The sequence below is a fragment of the Corvus hawaiiensis genome, chromosome 4 (assembly GCF_020740725.1).
Source record: "Corvus hawaiiensis isolate bCorHaw1 chromosome 4, bCorHaw1.pri.cur, whole genome shotgun sequence".
NCBI lineage: Eukaryota > Metazoa > Chordata > Aves > Passeriformes > Corvidae > Corvus > Corvus hawaiiensis.
In genome coordinates this window covers 2,946,097-2,965,101 of record NC_063216.1, presented here as the reverse complement: position 1 = coordinate 2,965,101, position 19,005 = coordinate 2,946,097, and the positions used below count along the sequence as shown (strand labels likewise).

Sequence of the window (19,005 nt, the reverse complement as noted above, 5' to 3'; positions counted from 1 at the left end):
AAGGCCTTCTGGCATCAGAAGAAATCATCAGTTATTTAGCTTGACATCTTTAGAAACAGAGGGACTAGAGGGGAAAAAAAAAAAGGAGAGAAAGAGGGAAAAAAAATGATATGACCTTTAGTCCAACACTCCAAGTAAAGACTTCGGATAAATACACACACAGAAAGAACATGCCAATATGCAAAGAGGAGAAGAGATAAATGTGACTAGACCATTTCTGCAGAGAAAAATCACAGAGCTCCCATTTCGCAGCCATTTCTGACAGCACAGGGATGGATTTATCAGGGGGCAGAAGGGGACACTGCTCTTCCCCTCTTTGAGCCTTCTTAACACAGCACGTGCATTCCTGGGTGCAGGATGCAGGCACATCTCTGCAGTCCATCTGCTTCCTCTCACACTCAGGCTGAGGGCTCATCTCCTCATGCAAAAAGGCTTTCTGTTATCATTGCAAAAATTCACACTGGCCATCCAGCAATTCCCAGCTATCCCTCACACAGTACTGAAGGGTGGGGTGTTCTGGACAAAAACATAAAGGAACAACCTCAGGCATCCTCTGGCACCTCTAGACTTTGTTCTTTAAACTTGTAAAAGACCAGAAAAAAACCCCAACATGCTATGGAAAAGCAGAAGGTGTATGAAGCTCCCATATCCACATGACAAGTAGCTGTCAGGAAATTCCTGTGTTAATAATCTATAAGCCTCCCAAATTATTAATATTCACTGAAATCATGCATTTAAACTGTGCCGCAGGCAAGGGGCTCTGCAGCAGAGCTGTTCCAGCCTGGAGCCCTTTCCCACGTGCTCTGAGCTCTGCTGGGCACAGCAGGATGTGAAGGAACCTCGAGGTCTCCTCCTCCACACCACCCTCGCTGTGAAGGGGAGGCCAGAGCTTGCCACAGCTAAGCCTGGATTTGAAAGAGTTGGGATTAGAGGACGAAACTTTCTGAAACCACAGTCTGAGCACAGGTGATGTGCCCTAGGCTGTGCATGACATCTCCAAATCCCATCTATCCATTTCTTTTATGTTAAATATAAAGTAGTCCAGAGGTTTTTCATTTTTCTCTATAAACTCATCTGCTTCTGTGTAAGCTCTGTTCCCCAAGATATCTTCACACTCTCTGCTGACACCTTTTACTTCACAAATGGTAAACACATTCTGCAGAATACTCTTTCTTTCCAAAATAAATTAGAATTGGCATTGTAGGGTCTCCAGGGGAAACACATCACTTTGTTTCTCTAACAGATGAAATTATGAGATTTTTTTTTAATAGTTTTTTGAACTGCAAGATAGGCTTTTATGTTATCCACTGGAAGATCTGACTTTATAAAGATACAAGAATAAGGCTTTTTTAGGGGGATATTGCTTGGAAATCAAGATTCAGGGAAGAGAACTGGAAGATAGAAAGGCCGTAAGACAACCACCATCTTGGGGACTTTTTAAACTTTGGGGAGGTTTTGTGTTTGGGTTTTTGTGGGGGGTTTGTTGGGGGTTGGGGTTTTTTTGGTTCGGTTTTTTTTTTGAGGTGGGGAAGGGGGAAGAGGGGTGTTTGGTTTTTTCATTCTGTATCCTGTAGTTAAAAACCAGAAACCTGTATTTTAGCATGGACAAGTAAACATCTAAAAGTATGAGCTAACATAAGTTCAAGGCAAGAATCTGTGAAAAAAAACTAATGAATTCCCATATTCATCCTCCCCTCCAACATTATAAGTTACTAGGAATAAAATCCAAGTACGATGCAGATTCAGGCAGCAGAAGCTGTAATCACAGCCCAAACTATTCCTTTGGAGCTCATTAAATGTATTGAGTCCCTGCAATCTCCTATTGATTTTAGGAGCAGTGCTTTGGTTATCAATACAAAAAGTATAAGGGAAATTTCCAGAAAAGATTCCACGTATTTCCTTGAGACATGTATTTTTCCACCTTGATTTATACAAGTTTTGGTCACAGGGTGCAGTGATGACAGATTCCTCTGCTCCAGCCCTAAGCCTGCCAGGACAGAGGCCCGTCCTACACCAAGAGCCTTTAATTTATGTTGCTCACAAGTATCCCCTCGGTGAAGCTTTAATGGTTTCCTGCATGCCTAAGACCTAAGCTTGTAAAATATATGAAGTCATAGTTCTCCTCCCAGAAGTGTAACTCAGAGGAGGAGGGAAAAAATTAAGGGGGGAAAAAAAAAAATCCAAAAACCTTGAGAATTCTGAACGTGTGAAGTGAATGTGCAGCGATGGCAGATACCTGCCTGACTCTGCAGAAAGCTAAAGTGATAATTAAGGTACAGTCTAACACTGGCAGCCCTAAGAATTTTATCCTTGATATAATATTTAAAGCTCAAGCTTCAAGGCACTGATAAATGCAAGAAAACAAGCAGAGTTCAGCATAAAGCTTATGACTGTAACGCAGAGTTTGAAATTCTACAAAGAAAGATAGCCCAAATTATTTTAAAATGAATTCGCAAAACAACAGAACAGTCAGGTTAATAGAAATTTCATACATTTTTGTGTCCCGATTCATGATCCTTAAAAGGATTTAATTGGCTGTCACTGCTCTCCTGCAGGGTGCTAAGAAGCTGTCCAGAGAGGCGGTGGAATCTCCATCCTTACAAATGCTCAAAACCCATCCGGACACGGCCCTGAGCCCCTGACCTACTTGGCCTCACCCTGAGCAGAGGCTCAGACCAGATGGTCTCCAGACATCCCTTCCAGCCTAAATCACTGCACAACTCTAAACTGTTACATGTGTCCACGATCCGCTGAGATGCACAGAGCCCCTCCTCCACAGCACATTCTTCGCCCTTCTGATGACAACCAGGGGACAATCCTGAAGCGCCTGCTTCCTCAACACCCCCACTGCAATCTCTTGCCTCCTCCTTTCCCCATGTGCTCCAGTTGCCCTCTACACCCAGCTATGCAACGGAGTGAGAAGTAGCAGCCTTGCTGTCAACTTAAAGCCAGCTAGAAGGATAAACAAGTAGACACCTATGATAGTCCAGTAGCTCTCATGTGCTTTAATCACATAACCAGCACCTGTAAGGGTAAATCCCTCCCTCCAGGGTGGGGAGAAAGAAAGAAAAATCTTTCAGATAAAACTGAAAATGCTCTGATCAGTAGGTGACTTTTGCTCACAGTACATGTTGACAACAAACAGCTGATCCCATACAATCATTACAAGATACCATTACTAAAAGGCAATCTCCAAACAGGTCACGTCTTTATTAAAGATTAGCTACCAAATGCAGGCAGGATGCAAAAATAACCTTGTACGTAACTGGAACAGACAAAGCAGGCAAGATATGCTCTGGCACGTTCCAAAATGCTTCTGCTTCTTTTCCATTTTATCTCCTAACCTCATAATGTCCACAAACATGTTTTATTTGTGCTTGAAATAATGTCACCTGCAACTATTCCGGTCACACCAGTCCTTCTCGCGAGGCCATAGGGAAGGCATTGTGGCTCTGCTCCAAGCTGAACGCTCATGCATCATACAACAGACATTCCAGAATTTGTTTCCTCCACCTGGACCCTTACTGATATCCTGACTTGGGCTGTCCATCACCTTGTGCAGTAATGCCTACCAGGAAAAGCTGGTGCCTGATAGTTAGGCTGTAATTCAGTGCATAGAGTTTGGTGTCCTTGCATCAACCATGAGGTCTGCTACAGCCAGCTGCTCCCTGGCATGTTGCTTTGCTGCCCTGATTTCAGGAGCAATGGAGTTCATTTTCTCCCTAGTAGCTGCCACAGAGCTATGTTTTGGGTTTAGTATGACATTAATGTTGATAACACATTGATATTTCAGTTGTTGCTAGGTAGGGCTTAGAGTAAAGCAAGGACTTTCCAGTGTCTCATGCTCTGCTATGGAGCAGCTGCACAGGAGTCTGGGAGGGAGTGTGGCCAGGACAGCCATTATTGTTATTGTTACTCTAGTCTACTCAATTTCAATTTTTAACTTTTCTTATCTCAACCCATTCTTTCTTCCTGATTTTCCTCCCCATCCCACCAGTCAGGGTGACACTGGCATTGTATTTGGCTGCCACAATACTTTGCAAAAAGGATCCTGCAAAGTTCAGTTCACTTATGACAAAACATTTTCTAAAAACCACCAAAACCTAAATATCATATTTTTAAAGAATATTTACAAAATGGAGTAAATAGTGATGTAGATCCCATTTAAAGCTGTTGTGAAGCACCACAGTCAAACAGCCAGAACTCTTTCATTACTTACTGATACTGTCAATTCCTTTTGACTATGCAGCCCTTTAATTCTGTATTAATTAAATTAACTAATTAAACATGTCCATGCAGAAACAGACAGTGCTTAGTTAATCTCTACCATTACTCTGCATGTACATCTAAGAATACATCCACTTTTCTTCATGGAAAGAATTTAAAGGGCTTGACTCCACCATGAGTTCCTCCAAGCACGAGCAGCTCTCCTACCCAGTATGTAACTCGGAATCATTGCCAGTTGTTAATCTGGCTGTGCATTTGCCCTTTAGAGATGCATTATTCCAGACACCGATCTCAAGTTACTTCTCAAATTTTGGTTCACCCCTCCATTTCAGATAAGCATATTTTGAACTGTTGTTTCCATCTGTATTATCACAGCTATGGCGGTCTGCTGGTCTCTAGTTAGCTGCAAAGGCCTAAGTGGAAGGGGTCTAGGAAATAATAGCTGTGTTCAGATTGCACCTGAGCTGAGCAGGATGAGAGTTTATGTTCTGAAATTCAAAGGCCTCAGATGGTCACTGGGGTTTGGTACCATGGTTAAAGAAGCAGGGACCAGCTGGATTTTTCAGATCCAGATACAAGTATCTGGTACTGATGCAGAATCTGGTTTCCATACATCCATGTATCTGTGTTAATGCTGCAATGCCAGCAACAGGAGCTAAAGGTTAAAATGTGCTTAAATCTGAACTCTTATTTGAGCAGCCCTGAAATAAACAGAGGAAGAGAAAGAGGAGATGGATGGCTCTGTCTGGAGAAAAGCACCCCAGAGCAGAAGCACTCACGTTAGTTCCTACACTGGCTTCAGCCGTGGCTTACAACACACCAACTCTTGCCAATACAGCTACTCCCTAAACATGAAAGTTGCTCAAGATTTATCTGATGGGGAGTTTCTTTAAGCTATCAGACTCTCAGATTCTGGAAATCAAACCCATTCTGTGGCCTCCAGCTTGTACTGCCGGCACTGCAGCGAGCCCAAGGCCACCACCCCGTCACCGTTGGCTCTGTGCTGCATGTCAGACTTCTCAGCATCACCCGCCTGAGACTGCAGGTCTGCCCACTACAGCTTGCTCCAAAGCCCATTTAAAGCAACATAAAAACATCCATTGACTTCACTGGGGCTTTGGAGCCGTTCCCAGAAGCACAGTAGACTCTCTGATAGCTCCCAGCCTCCTCAGAATTAGAGGAAACTCGTCAGTTCTGGTTCCAGCTAACAGGCATTGATGCTGCACATAAACAACAGGTGAGATGGCAAAGTTATTATCCCTATTCCCAGAGTGCCTCAATTTCAGTTCAGTGCTGGTGACATCACATGGTGCTGCCATTCTGTAGTTTTCATGGCTTCCCCCAGTGCTGCTGAGGAAACCTGGTGGGGCTTCCAAGTCTATGGAGTCTTCAGTAAGTTTTCAAAAGGTTTAAAAATAAAAAAGCATTTTTGGTTTAACACGTTACTTTGCAATGCAACTGAGAAGTAATTTTATAGCAGAGATAATTTTGAAATACACTTAAATATTCACTATGTATTCGTTTCTCTTTCAGAAAACATCATAATTTTTCCTGTTTTATTTAGTAACTGCTGGCTAATTTGTAAAATCCCATCCCATCTGCTTATTCCTTCACACAGTGAAATTAGAGGGCTTGATTCTACAGTCATTACTCACAGAAGGAGAGGCATTGATTTAATGGACTTCCCTGAAAAGGGATTACAGTGTAGTATCCTCTGATATTGATTTTGTGACATCATCATCTTTTCCTCAGAAGCAGACACTGGTGACTCAAGAAAATACCAGTACAAGATTATGCAGGGGCAGGCGAGTTAAAGAAAATTATTTTTAAAAACCCCAAACCTCCTAATTTACAGTAAGTCAACTACAATAAAATAATAGCTACATTCTCTGTTTCAAATACAAGTTCTCTTTGAAAAGGGAAAATATCTGAGTGATGTTTCTGTCTTTCATCTCTTGCCCTGCTTACAGTTACTTTCATGAAACTATTGTGAGCTAGAGCATTTTTTGTAGGTTAATGGGTTCTCTTTGAAGGGATTAGTCACATTGATTATTAATTATTTTTTGATGTTTTAAGCTGATGTAAATGTCCAGAAGCTCTGAAGAGCAACATCCTGTAGAAATCAATACTGAATTAAGAAAAAAAAGAAAAAGTAACAAACAACAACAACCCCTCTGCTCAGCTCCTGGGGGAAACAATTGTGACCTCTGTTTGTAAGGTATATCAGCCCTCAGAGAGTACCAACAACTGGCATATATGATAATCATTTCTAAGTTATTGAGAGCATCCTTATTTTGATGTGTCTATCTTTCAGACTCCAGGCAGAGTCTGCAGGTTTTTTGCATACAGAACAAAGCTAGGCACAGCAGCGCTAAGCAAATAATAAATAAATTAATGTCATTGCTCTTGGAAAATGTTCATTTTTTTCCCCAATCTGCCTTGCAGTACTTTAGGAAAACACTAATTAGCATTCTTTCCATGTGTTTTTTTTCTCTCCCCACATGTTCTTCACCACATTTAATAGATGTTGGGATTTTGGGTGTGTGGGGTTTTTTCCAGTGTTTTGTTGGCTTTTTTTCCGTTGCTCAAATGTAACGTTTCTTTGCTGTTTGTAAGCAGAATGAAAACATTCCTTCTCATAATAGATCAGTGAGGAGTGAAGATTTCCCATGTTCAAATGACTTCTATATGAACAAACACGAAATGATCCAGAATAGCTGTGGTGCAGATCACAGACAAAAAGCAAATGACACAAAGGGAACAAGACAATTGGGACTGTCTGCCTGCTCTGGGGGCTCCTCTCAGCATGGAAGAAAAGCCCCTTCGTGGCTGATTCTAGAGGATGTGACAAGGAAATTATTGAAAGCCTTTAAAATTGAAGGAGTTGCTGATCGGATGACAACTTAGTGACTGGGACCTCTCTTATCCCAAAGACTTGGCCTCCATGTGATATAGCTGGAAACCAACAAAACTAATTTGAGGACCTGCAGGTTTATAGCACATGAAGGACCTACAGTTCTTCAAAGCCTTCTGACAAGACTAGAAGGCCCTTGTCTCAACAACCTAGAAAAGTGCTGAGGCCAAATCATTTCAAAATCACAACTGTTAGATTGACAGGCAACCTTATCTGTTTTTACCAGAGAATTTAGAAAGGAATTTAGGATTTTTATCCCCCAAGAGGTTCATATCCACCAAATAGCTCCCTCACGTTAAATCTCTGGCTGACATAGAATAATAGCTCAGAGTTGTTTACTTGTTATCTCCATTCAGCTCCTCTGAAGTGCTCAAGGCTTGTGCTTAAGTACCATGCTCACATTTTGCCATCCCCAGTATTACGTTTCCAGCTCAAACTGCCTATCCCACATATTCTCTTCTCATGTCCACGCTACCACCTCAAGATCAGCATATTTAAAGCTGACTGCACTAATTCCCTTAAAACTCCTCCAGCTAACTCTCTTCCCTGCTACTGTCAGCTGTGTCACCAACTTTCCCATCACCAACACTTACTATAAAGCATTTCTTCCCTTAACACATGCATGGAACAAGAAGGGAAGCTGCAGAGCTTGCCACACTCATTCCAGCACAGCCCTGATACAATGTGCTATCTTTATGGCAAGCCAGACATGATGCATATAATTTTATTTCTGGAACTCCATCTAAAAGCCACCGCAATTTCCCAGCACAAGAATGAGGGAGTTCCAGAAATGGAATGCATCATGTTTGGCTTGCCGTAAGAAGGCAAACTCCTTCCCTAGGATTTGCTCCCTTCACTGGCTGCCACTCATTCAAGATTACAGAGTGCTATGAAAAGCAAGGTAACCTTTCTGTTTCAAGTATTTCCCATTCTCTATTCATCTGTTATACTACATATGTGGCAGCTAGCATATGTTGCCACGTTTGTCTCAAAGATTTTCCCCTTTTCAACTCTACATTAATAGAACTTCAATAAGAAAAAGAAAAAAAAGAAAGAGTTACAACTTTCATGTGAAATTTAATAAACCAGTCTCTCAATTTTTATTAGTGCACTCGTGGGTACTCAAGTCTGTGTGAAGATTTTAATTTCAAAATATTCTTAGTATTTATTAGAGTTTTCTTTTTTTCTTCACACTGCAACCAATTCAGCTTTGTCTCAAGAACAGAATCTTTAAAACATTGAGTAACAAAAAATGAAATTGCTAATTTATTACAAGATAAGAGTGCTCAGGATGACAATGCATATTTCTCCAACTAAAAAGGAAAATAATTTTAAAGAACACTTAGAATCAAAGTTAGCTATGAGTCTTTTAAGTTCCTCAGCAAACAGACCTGTTTTCAAAGGTTTATTTTTGACATTTATTGTCCTGACCCATATGCCTGAGTAAAAAAAAAGCTCCCTTCCCCAGAGCTGAGACTGTCTGGTAAAGTAAGTCTCAAGATGGATTTACACTGTTCAGTTTAGCATTCATTCTGAAGCTCTGTAAGGTCATTTCATGATCTGCCTGGATTGCTCTGTGTGGTGACAGCAGAAATGCAGAGATTAGTGGGATTCTCAAGTTCAGCCAGCGCTGCCCGAGAGCCCTTTAATGAATTGCCATGGGATCACCACAGGTAAGCCTATATTCAGCACAGCCCATCTCAACCTGGATGAGGGATCACTCCTGAGTGCAGCTTCTGACCAAGGTGATACAACCTAGAAATTGCCTTACTGACCTCGTGCAATTTGAGTCTGGGGCTCATAACTCCTGCAGGCATGAAAGATCTTTTCTCAATGGTCCACTGTCATTTCATCACAATGAAATCTGCCAAAGGGTAATAGAAGACTCTTATTTCACTGGCAGAGAGGGGTTTGCAAGTGCCTACTGCAGTTCCGTAAACATGACTCGGCACAAGCATCCTCTTCTTTAGCTCTGCCCTCCAGAACCACCCTGATCTAGATATAATCCATGAAAATGATGAAATGAGAGAGAACATGACCTGTAGAAGTTTTGGGCCAAGGATGACTATTCATAGGTCTTTTAAAAAGAAAAGTCTCTGCTTTTCCTGGGAGGATGATTTTCTCTCCCATACAGGCTGGACAGTGGTAGGAAGAAAAGACTTTTACCTCTGGGCCTGTCCCATCATGGGGAGCCCTTACATTTGTTTTGCAAACAAAAATGAGCTGGCAAGATAGGTTTGGGGCTTTCCTTATTTTATTCTGACACTAGTAGAACATGATCATGAGGAATTGTCTCAATAAGAGTTTCAGCCACCATCTCTTGGGAGACAGAAGAGATGCCAAAAGGACTCCATAACAAAATTCAAATTATGCATTCATTGCTTTTCCCAGCAGGAGGAAATAGCAGTGACACACTGGGGCTCTCAGCTGTGAAATCAGCCTCTCTCTTAAAAAGGTTTTTCCCACAGAAAAAGGCAGTATCCTGGTGGTAAGGCTTTTGCTTCAGGTTATTAACTGAAGATGTGGATATTCTTGAAAATTACACCTGTAGAAACATATTTCCTTTGTTGGGTAAGGTTGAGTAAAGTCTTACAGAACCTCAACCTCTTTGAATGTCTTGGTCTGTGTAAACCTGAATTGAGACCTCACTATGATGCCAAACTACAAAAAATGCTGTAGTATTGGACAAAATTGTACCTTGCGAGACACAAAAAGTTGTCCTTGCTAAGAGAAAGAAAGAGGGTGCTGTGGATTTAAACAAAGAGCTTATATAGGATTGATATACAAAGACCTCAGTCTCCTGGAAATAAGAGATGCATTATTCCACTTATAGAAAATTTTTCTGAAGAGTGTCATTGCTCCTATTTAGCCCAGACATGGGACCACTGTGACAACCAGTTTTCTCATTATTTTCCTACTGAGAGCCTTGCTCAGAACACCTTGGAGGTGTCACACGTGGTAAACAATGTCTCAGCATCAGCTTTGGCTTGTTCAAGATGCTTTTGTCTTCTAATTACGCTCTACCTTCTCTCCCGGAAATAATACAATAAAGCAACCTTAAATATCCCAGGTGCAAGCTACCAACAGCATGGGACATCTGACAGATCAGGGACATCATCCAGAGCAGAGCTTCAGCTGGCCAAGCTCAGTGTAGTCATGACTAAGGGAAGGTTGTTGGGTTGTAAATAGAAAAGATGGGAAACATAACATCAGTCACTGGAATGAGGGAATGTGTCCACTTTTTATTCTTATTTATTTAGCTGAACTACAGCTTTTCCTTTGGGCTGTGTTCAGCCCTGCCTTTGCCACACCAAAATGAGATTATTACAGAGCAAGCTGCTAAAGACTCTGCCTTCCAGCCATCCTGACTGAAACAAACTGACAGAGAACGCAGACCCACTACAAAATGGCAATATTTTAAGAGATTCCTACAGCAGCTTGGTTGGAGTGTTCTCTGAAGCAAAATACACAGCCCTGCTCCTCTCACAACTACTGCAAATCCATCCTGGTGTCTGAGCTCACACACAATGCCTTCCTTCTGCTAATTTCTAAGTCAGCCATCACATAAGAAAACTGCTAAAGAAGGAGAATGGTAAAGGTTCAAGATCACATTGCTGTATGTCCAAAAATAGTACTACGCTCCTACCCTGGAGCACAGAAAGCATTCACATCACACTCTGAAAGGGGCAAGTAAATCTTACTAGCCCGTGGGCAACCGTATCAGGCACATGAAACGCAGTGGGCAATACCCCTGTTTGACCTCCTCTTGTCGCTGACCCTACCAGCAGCCTCAGAGAGCACCAGGAGTTGGAGTAAGTTGGCACTATTTGCACCATGAAATAATGACAATTGGAAGCCAAGAGAAGAGAAAATGTACTTTGAGCAGCTTTATCACTTTGCAAAGCCTGCTGATGATTTTACAAATCGCCAGATGGGCATCAAGGCCACATCAAGCAGATTCAGCTTAGCAAGTGACATTTGGGCTGCTAACACTGAAACAGCAAGCACACAGACATCAGTTTTGCCTGTCTTCAGATTCATCAGTTCAATGCCACTGCTTTCTCAACGAGATTAACTTCCAGGTGAAGCACCCATTTAATAAATTGAGGTTGGTTAAGCTTAGTATTGCTTCAACAAGCTGGCAGAAGTAAACAGCACAAAACTGGAGAAATGCCTTGTTTTGAAGTGAGTTCTTTTCAATTATTTGTCACTGAAAAAATTACACAGATCTTGAAGAATACTCAGTGAATTTGAGGCTCAGGAAAATGGTCCTGTTGTGGTGATGTGAAACAAGCACTGTTCTTGCTTCTCCAACTCCTCTCCTGTAACCACATGTACTTTGACTATCTTCTGAAGTCTCAGTTCTTTTATTGTAGTGTCCACTAATAACGCAAAGATAACTAATTACAGTGGGCTTGCTATCCAGCCAGTCATAATCCAGTCACGCAGGGTGATACTGATGCACCTCTATCTGAAGCTGCAGCTTTACCTTCTCCTACGCTACAAAATTCTGCTAATACTCATCAGCTTTCTTTGTCCTCCCAGCCCTGGGTTTATTCAGCTGAGAAGTGATGGTTGTTTTCCAACAGAATGAAAACCTGGGCCTTGGGTTTTTTTACCTTACCCAATTACTTGAGATTATTATTCATTTAATACAAATTTAAACTACCCACCTTCTGTCTTACTTTACCACAGCAGTGCTAGTAAAAGAAAAGAACACACCACATAAACATCTTCGTTAAAAAAAAAAAAAAAACCAAGACATAAACTAATGCACATTCTCTGACTGTGGGATAAAACAGATACTTTAAACTGTGTGCACCTCTGTGTTTGTGAACAAACTAGAAACTTCATCTTTCTACTGGGCCATAACATCCACAGACTTACTGTCTTAAATTTTTTTTTGTTTTTTAAACTACCACATTCCACGGAACAAAATTTTGTCTGTATATTAACATTTTATCTTGCATAAATGTATGTTTCAGCAGTTATGAAAATGAGACAGCTGACAGTTGACTACTATATGTGAACAGATGCTGTGAAAGCTTCCCTTGAAATAGTTCTGTCAATGCAGTGTCAATTTTAGAAGCGACACCACTGCTGTTCTAGGACATGATCCTGCAAACTCTTATTCACACAGGGAGTCCGGATGATTTCCACAGAACATTTACATTTATAAGGCTCTGAAAGGTCAGGTCCTTAGTCGCAGAGCTCTCCTTAACAGTGACTGACAAATATACAAGAAAGTTTTTAGTAGTGCCGAGCTCTGCTCTTTAGGGCAATGACATTTGCAGCCAGCAGTATTCACCTGGGCAGGACATACATTTTCTTTTAGAAGTTACACGAAGCATATTAAATACACTTAAGAAACCATCAAATGAGCTAAAGTGTCAAGACAAAAAACGTCATGTGAAACCAAGCTTGCGGTATTAGGCAGAACTTTGAAAAAATTAATCTGCCGAGAAGATAGGCTGAGGTTGAACACAGCACGGCGCCGATCAGAAAAGAACTGTTCAGTTGTGCCACGATAAACCAAACACGATCCACCAGCCGCCCCTTTGTTAGCGGCATCTTCATTAGCGGCCGTCTGGCAGGGGAAAGGTACGAGGTGTTTGAGGGGAGCGGGCGGGGCAGCCCCGCAGCCGGGCGGTGCTGAAGGACAGCGCGGCGCTCCCGCTGCCCCCGGCCCGCGGGCAGCGCTCCCCAAAACGCCAGCCCGCCCCTCTCTCGGCACCCCGAGCCGGGCAACTTTGGAGGGGGCCGAGGATGGGGGTAAGCGCCGCTCCCTCGGGCTGCCGGCACTTTCGGGGGGACGTGGCAGAGAGAAGGAGCGCACCTCGCCCCGGGGCACGGCGCACAGGGCTGCTCCCCGCCCGCCGCTGCCCCGGAGCCCCCCGCACGTCCCCCGCAGCACAAAGCGGGGCCAGCCGCGGGGAGGCGGAGCGGGCAGCGGGCCGTGCGCGGGCGCGGCGGTCCCGCCGGGCAGGCACACAAAGGCGGCGCGGAGGGGGCTCGGGGCCCGCACCCCTCCCCTTCCCCGGCACTTACCTTCAGCAACACAAAGAGCCAGAGGAGACAGGAGCGGGCCCCCGGGGCCCCCCGCCGGCGGCGGTCGGGCATTGGGGAGGACGGCGGCCGCGGCCCGCGGGGGCGGCCGGGCACGGGGGGCTGCTGCTCCTCTGCCCCCGGGACCCCCGGCTCTGCCCCCCGCCTCCCTCCGCTCGGCTCCGAGCCGTGCCCGGCAATGGCGAATTGCGGCAGCATCAGGCGGCCGGCGGCAGCGCCGACCTCCCTTCCGAGCGGCGCATCCTGCCGCCCCCCGCCCCTTTTATTTGGGGTTTGGGGAGGGGGGGAGGAGGAGGAGGAGGAGGAGGTGGAGAAGGAAGAGGAGGCGACGGCGGGTGGTGTCTCCCCTCCCAGGAGTTTGGGCGATCGCGCCGCTCGCCGGCTCCGGGAGCGCCGGCTCCTGGGCGGGGGCGGCAGCAGCCCCCGGCGGAAGGCGAGGGATGGGAGCCGGGAGATGGGAGCCGGGAGATGGGAGCCGCCGCCCTCGGCCCCCGCACCGCCCTACCCCCGGCCCCCCCCTCCCCACAGCATCTCCTCCCCGCGGGCAGGAACACAAGGCGGCGGGCAAAAAGGCATCCTCACTGCCGCTCCCCATCGAGCGCACCAACCCCTCCCCGATGTCTTTTTTCCTGCCCCGCCGCGAACAGGGGACAGAAATGCCGCCAGCATCCGCGGGGCCCGGCTGGTGGGGCAGGGAAAGGACCGGCCAGACCCTGCCCTGGGAGGCGGCTGCGGGGCTGCGGCGCTGCTGGGGCTACAGCTGCAGGAGCAGGAGCCCGTGCCAGGTACTGGCAGCAGACACAAGGCAGACGTCCCTATGGCTGTTCTCAGGAATCACGTTAAGCGGGTGGTCAGCTCTTCAAATGTTCAAGGTGCAGGGCTGAACCTGCAAGGGATGGAGAACTCATCCTGTCCCACAAGATACTCAGGCCCAGGGATGCCAGGGATACACCTCCCCTGTTGTGTCTTCCCCCCACATCCCACCCTGCAGCCCTGCAAGTTAATCCGGGCCATCTGCAAACACAAGCTATTCACCTTAGCTTAAGATGATGTCCCCAGAAAAAAAAAAAAAACAAACCCCAAACACTTTGAGGAACCAAAACAAAACCCCAAAGTACTTAAACACCTTCTCCGTTCGACCACCACGATGAAAACAGTCTTTCCAAAATTAGGAGACTGCCTCAGAATCTGGTTTGTCACACACCACACTCTCACTCACACCGGTGTAAATTAGGGTGCATCCTTGGTACCACAACCAGAGCTGTAACAAAGATCAATTCAAACAAAATAGGGTTGTAAGTGTAATAAAAATAAGTCTGGGGCATTAAACTTTAGAGCAACTTTTGGATCTAGGTGTCGTGCCATTTCTTAGAGTAATGGGCCACCATCTCACTCTTCCTTAAAGAGATAAAGTAGAGGCTAAAAGTAGATTCTTGGGATAGTTTTCAAATTTTCTAAGTCATTTAGGCAAGATGAACTCTATCACAGTCTTGTGGGAATGTCCTTTAAACCGAACAATTACAAAGCTGTTTTCTAAGAGCGCTGCTAAATTGGACAATAATGAATCTGTGTTTCAAAGCCCTGCCCAGCTTATACATGGCATGTTTTTGATTTTCTTATAATTTGGACATTCAGTCAACAAAAGCTTGATTTCAAAGTGGCCAAAGCCAGAGAGGGATGTGCTTATTTTGTACTGAAATGGGCCCTTGAGCAAAGATTTGCCACACTTGATGGGGATTAATTCAGAAAGTGAAGGAGAAATTCAGGTCCCGTGTAGATACTGGCAAAAAGCCTAAATTTAGAAATCCAAAAGGCAAATGCTATTCATATGTTCATTTATAAGAAGCTAGGGACATTGGAGACCTGCTCAATGCTACCAGTGAAGGACGCAGACCTCTCTTGGGTACTCCCCACTCTGATAATGTTTGGAGCATTGTCTGAAATTGGTATGCAAGGGGTTAAGCATAGCTAAATTTCCTTCAGTACTCAGGTTTAGGATGAAGAGAGGTTATCTGAAAGACAAAGATGTGAATTTCTTCAGGAAATTAAAATTTCACCGGTATTTGAGCGCTGTAGATCAAACTTTAGGCTGGGAACCTCTTGTTTATCAGGTAAATTGAACTGAAACAGTCCATGATTTTTGTCCTTAGGACTGTATTTTATGCATCTTTCTTCTCCAGTATTCCACTAATTTACAAATATTTAGACATTAAAAGGAGAATGGCATCAGCAAAGCTAAAGATTAAAGATATTTAAAAAGAAAGAAAAAAGGTATAAAATTCTGGTAGCATTTTAGCCTCAGGACAACACTATCAGAATCAAAGAGTTAGAGTGAACAATAGCTGGAAGAAGCGAGAAACATTTCTGGAATTAAACCTTCAATAAAGTACCAAGATATTAAAGCATTCTGGTCTGGCTGTTGAAGTAGAGGAAAATACAAGCCAAGAGAATTCAAGGATTGCATCCTCTTTAAGTTATGGGGCTCTAGTATTACTGAACATTTTTAACAAAGGACCGATGCTTTGGAAGATTCCAGTTTGTAAGTAGAAACTAATCCTCCAGAAAGTGATAATTAGGTCTTATTATTGTTTAAAAAAAATTTTAAAAAGGTGCTTTCTAGCAGCTGTTGAGAAGTGTGTTAGAGACAGGCAGTAGAATAGCACCTTGCAAGGAAAGCCCACACCCACACAGGGAAAGAATGCACACCGTGAGTAAAGCTAACAAGCAAAGATTGGCTCCAGGCATTTTCAATGGATGAAACCTGGACAATCATAAAAAGCAGTTCTTAAGAACACAAGAAGGTAGAACACGAAGGACGAGCAAAAGAAATTTTTTCTTTACTGAATAGGAGTGAAAAAAAAATACAGAGCAGAGGAAAAAAAGAAGAGGATCTATGAAAACAAAGGCAACCTTATTTGTTTCTAGAATCTAAACAATAAAAGCAGCGTGTCTATTAATAAACCAGCAAAGCTGTGAAAGGAGAGACAATGAGATAACTTTTATGTACTCATGGAGAAAGAAACAGGGTAATTTGTGTTTGCAAGAGGTCAGTTAGAGAAAGATACTGATGCAAGGGTGTTTCAGAAGCTCCAGACATCCTTCAAGCCCCAATCCTCTGCTCAAAGGTTCACCCTCAGTGAAAAGGCTTCCTCAGAGCTCTGTAACCCTCTCCATGAGCCCAGGGGGAAAGGAAGGAAGTATTCAGCAGAATACCTCACAAATTGGAGTTTCATTTATTTGGATGAAAAACACACAAGCACTTGAGAAAAATTTTAAAAGTAAAAATTGGCAAAAAAGTGCTCAAATGGGCAACACATTCTGGAGTCAAACACAGCTTTTTCTGAATCAGATACTGTGATTTTGGTGGTTTGAACTAAATTTTTTTTCCCCTCTCTTGTTCGCATTCCAGAAACCCGGAAAAAACCCTCTTGGCACAGCAGAAGCTGAAACATCTTCCCAGTTACCAGGACAGCCCTATAGCAAGGAGTAAGTGAAAGCCCTGACCTTTGCATTTGTGGAGCTCCTGCAACACAGAGCAGCTCTCTGACCAGGGAGTCCTTCACTCCCCCAGCAAGTTCCCTTCACACACATCAAACTGACACGTGTGGATCTCTGCCACCTTTTCCCAGAATTCATCAAAGGTCATTTATGGCATTACAGAATATCCTGAGTTGGAAAGGACCCACAAGGATCATCAAAGCCCAGCTCCTCCATTACAGCATGGATACATGACAAGACCACATTGCATTACAAATATCTCTCATTTTTCCTTTGGGATCTGTCCTAAGCATCTACTTGGAAGGCATCCTAATTTTTTCTTGATCTATGACAAACTCTGGGCTGCAGTGAGTACCTGTCAGAGCAGGCTTAAGGGACTTTGGTTCTTTCTGAATGAGCCTGGCAGAATCACAGTGAAGCAGAGAATTTAGAGCAGAGGGGCCTGACAGTGAGGTGCATAACATGGTCTTATGATGCACGGTCCTGTCTCTACTCACTAGATTTACTGTAAAAGCTGGGCAGGAATTATTTTCTGATGCACAATATGCAGGAACATGATAAAGTATTTCAAGGCATTATAGGACACAGCCCTAGAAGACAAAAATGGTTTAAAGAAAATCCTCTTGCATTTTAAGAGCACCACCTACAAGGAAGACTCCACATCAAACACACAGTTTCAAGAGCTTCTCAGGTATCTCATCAACCCCTTGAAGCTTGTGTTAGTTACAGTGCTAGAGCTTTACCTTTATTTAATGACCTGATGAATTAAAACACTGGTGGTTGCTTTAATCAGCGATTTAATGAATGTATCATCATAACTAAATGAGTATTAATTACCATATACCACCCTTGATTATCAGAGAAAAATAGAAATCAAGATGTTTTGTGGTTTCAAATGTTACTATAAGTGTTCCTGCTGGTAGCTTACGTGGACTTGATTTAAGGTTTGTGGTAAATTCTTCCCTTACCCCTGAAAACCCCTAAGCAACATTCTGTCAGATCTACCAACTTTGCCTGTCTGAGGGAAAAAAGCTATAAATTAGCATTTATTTCTACTTGCAGTATAAACCCAGATTTATATGAAGCTTTACAGGCCTCAGCAAGTCTGGATAAACATGGCATGAAAGGAGTTTTATAAAAAAAGCCCAGCCTAAGAAGAAGTCATCCTGGTCCATGAAGTTTTTGAAGCAAAGCTATTTTTCAGTGACAAATGCTCTGATGAAAATAAAGTGTGGTTCCTTCTTAAATGTATTCTCACCTAAAGCCCTTTCATTTCAATGACAGCAATGGATAAAACAATAACAAAAACAAGTGCAAAGGGTGGCTAGAATAATGTACAAGGGTTGGCACTTAGGTGTTCAAGTGCAAATTTATCTTCGATTTCAGTTTGATAAGTACGGGCCCTGTGACTTTTAAAAGTGTGTCCCACAGCCCCCCTAACAAACAAGTTGTCAGGTTTTTTCAAAATCTGTCTTTTCATAACAAGAATGATTGACACACTTCAGATGTGCAACCTGATCAGCTTCCAGACACTTATTAGTCTCTCAGTGCAGGAGAAGCAGTGAACTATTCTGCAAAAGGTCATTTCCCTTTTTAAAGTAGTCAGAAACCTGCCTTTGACATTGAATCTTTTCCTCATAAATAAGCATAGGAAAGATTTTTGTCTGATATTTTGTTCCTTCAGCACTGTGCAGTGTTCACTGAAATCGGGTATGGAGAGGCACTGAGTTGGTTTGTGTGGGGTTTTTTTTCCAGAAGGGAAGCAGTAAACGTACCCATAAGGCTGGTGAGATTATTTAACATTTAACCAGTGTATGCCACTTTCATTTATCTGTCCTATGGTGTCTGGATGCTACAGGATGCCTGAGAAACAGCTCAAGTTCTGTGAACAGAGTTCTATATTTAAAAAAATTCATATATTTACCTTTCTAGTGAGCTATTAGGTATTTGGCCAGCCTGACTGTTATCAAGAACTGTCTCTTTTACTCTCATAGTTCTCCCTCAAGTCTCAGCAGACATGGTTGATAAAAATGAAAATAAATCACTGCAGTTTCTAACTGTTCATATTTTGTATTGCACCCTCAGTGTTTCCTTCCAGATGCAACTTGCTTCTTCATTTTTGTCTATGATCTAAGCCGGCCGAAGGCACACTTGCACTGGGGAAAGAGGGAGGGTGGGAGTTTCTGACTGTCTTTAGCAACTTCTACAGCCATATAAGTTGAAAAAAAGGGGGGGAAAAAGGGGTATATCTTTCTGGGAGGTAATCCTCAGTGATTCAACTGTACTTTACATTGCAGAAC

The 19,005-nt window shown here is 43.4% G+C and overlaps 1 protein-coding gene and 1 long non-coding RNA gene across 3 annotated transcripts in view; one reads left to right on the top strand and one right to left on the bottom strand.

The window, feature by feature from the left end:
- The window catches only part of PTPRO (protein tyrosine phosphatase receptor type O), a 145,474-nt gene extending 131,825 nt beyond the window's left edge, over positions 1-13,649 (bottom strand). For both annotated transcript variants that reach the window (XM_048302501.1, XM_048302502.1), the window contains exon 1: positions 13,190-13,649. In XM_048302501.1, the coding sequence (XP_048158458.1) occupies positions 13,190-13,405 (216 nt within the window). In that variant the 5' untranslated portion in view covers positions 13,406-13,649. The remainder of the gene's footprint in view (positions 1-13,189) is intronic.
- On the top strand, positions 12,806-18,767 carry LOC125325456. The gene is made up of 2 exons (XR_007203341.1): positions 12,806-12,913; positions 16,617-18,767. It is a non-coding gene; the product is annotated as an uncharacterized LOC125325456 (long non-coding RNA).
- The last annotated feature ends 238 nt before the right edge of the window (positions 18,768-19,005 follow it).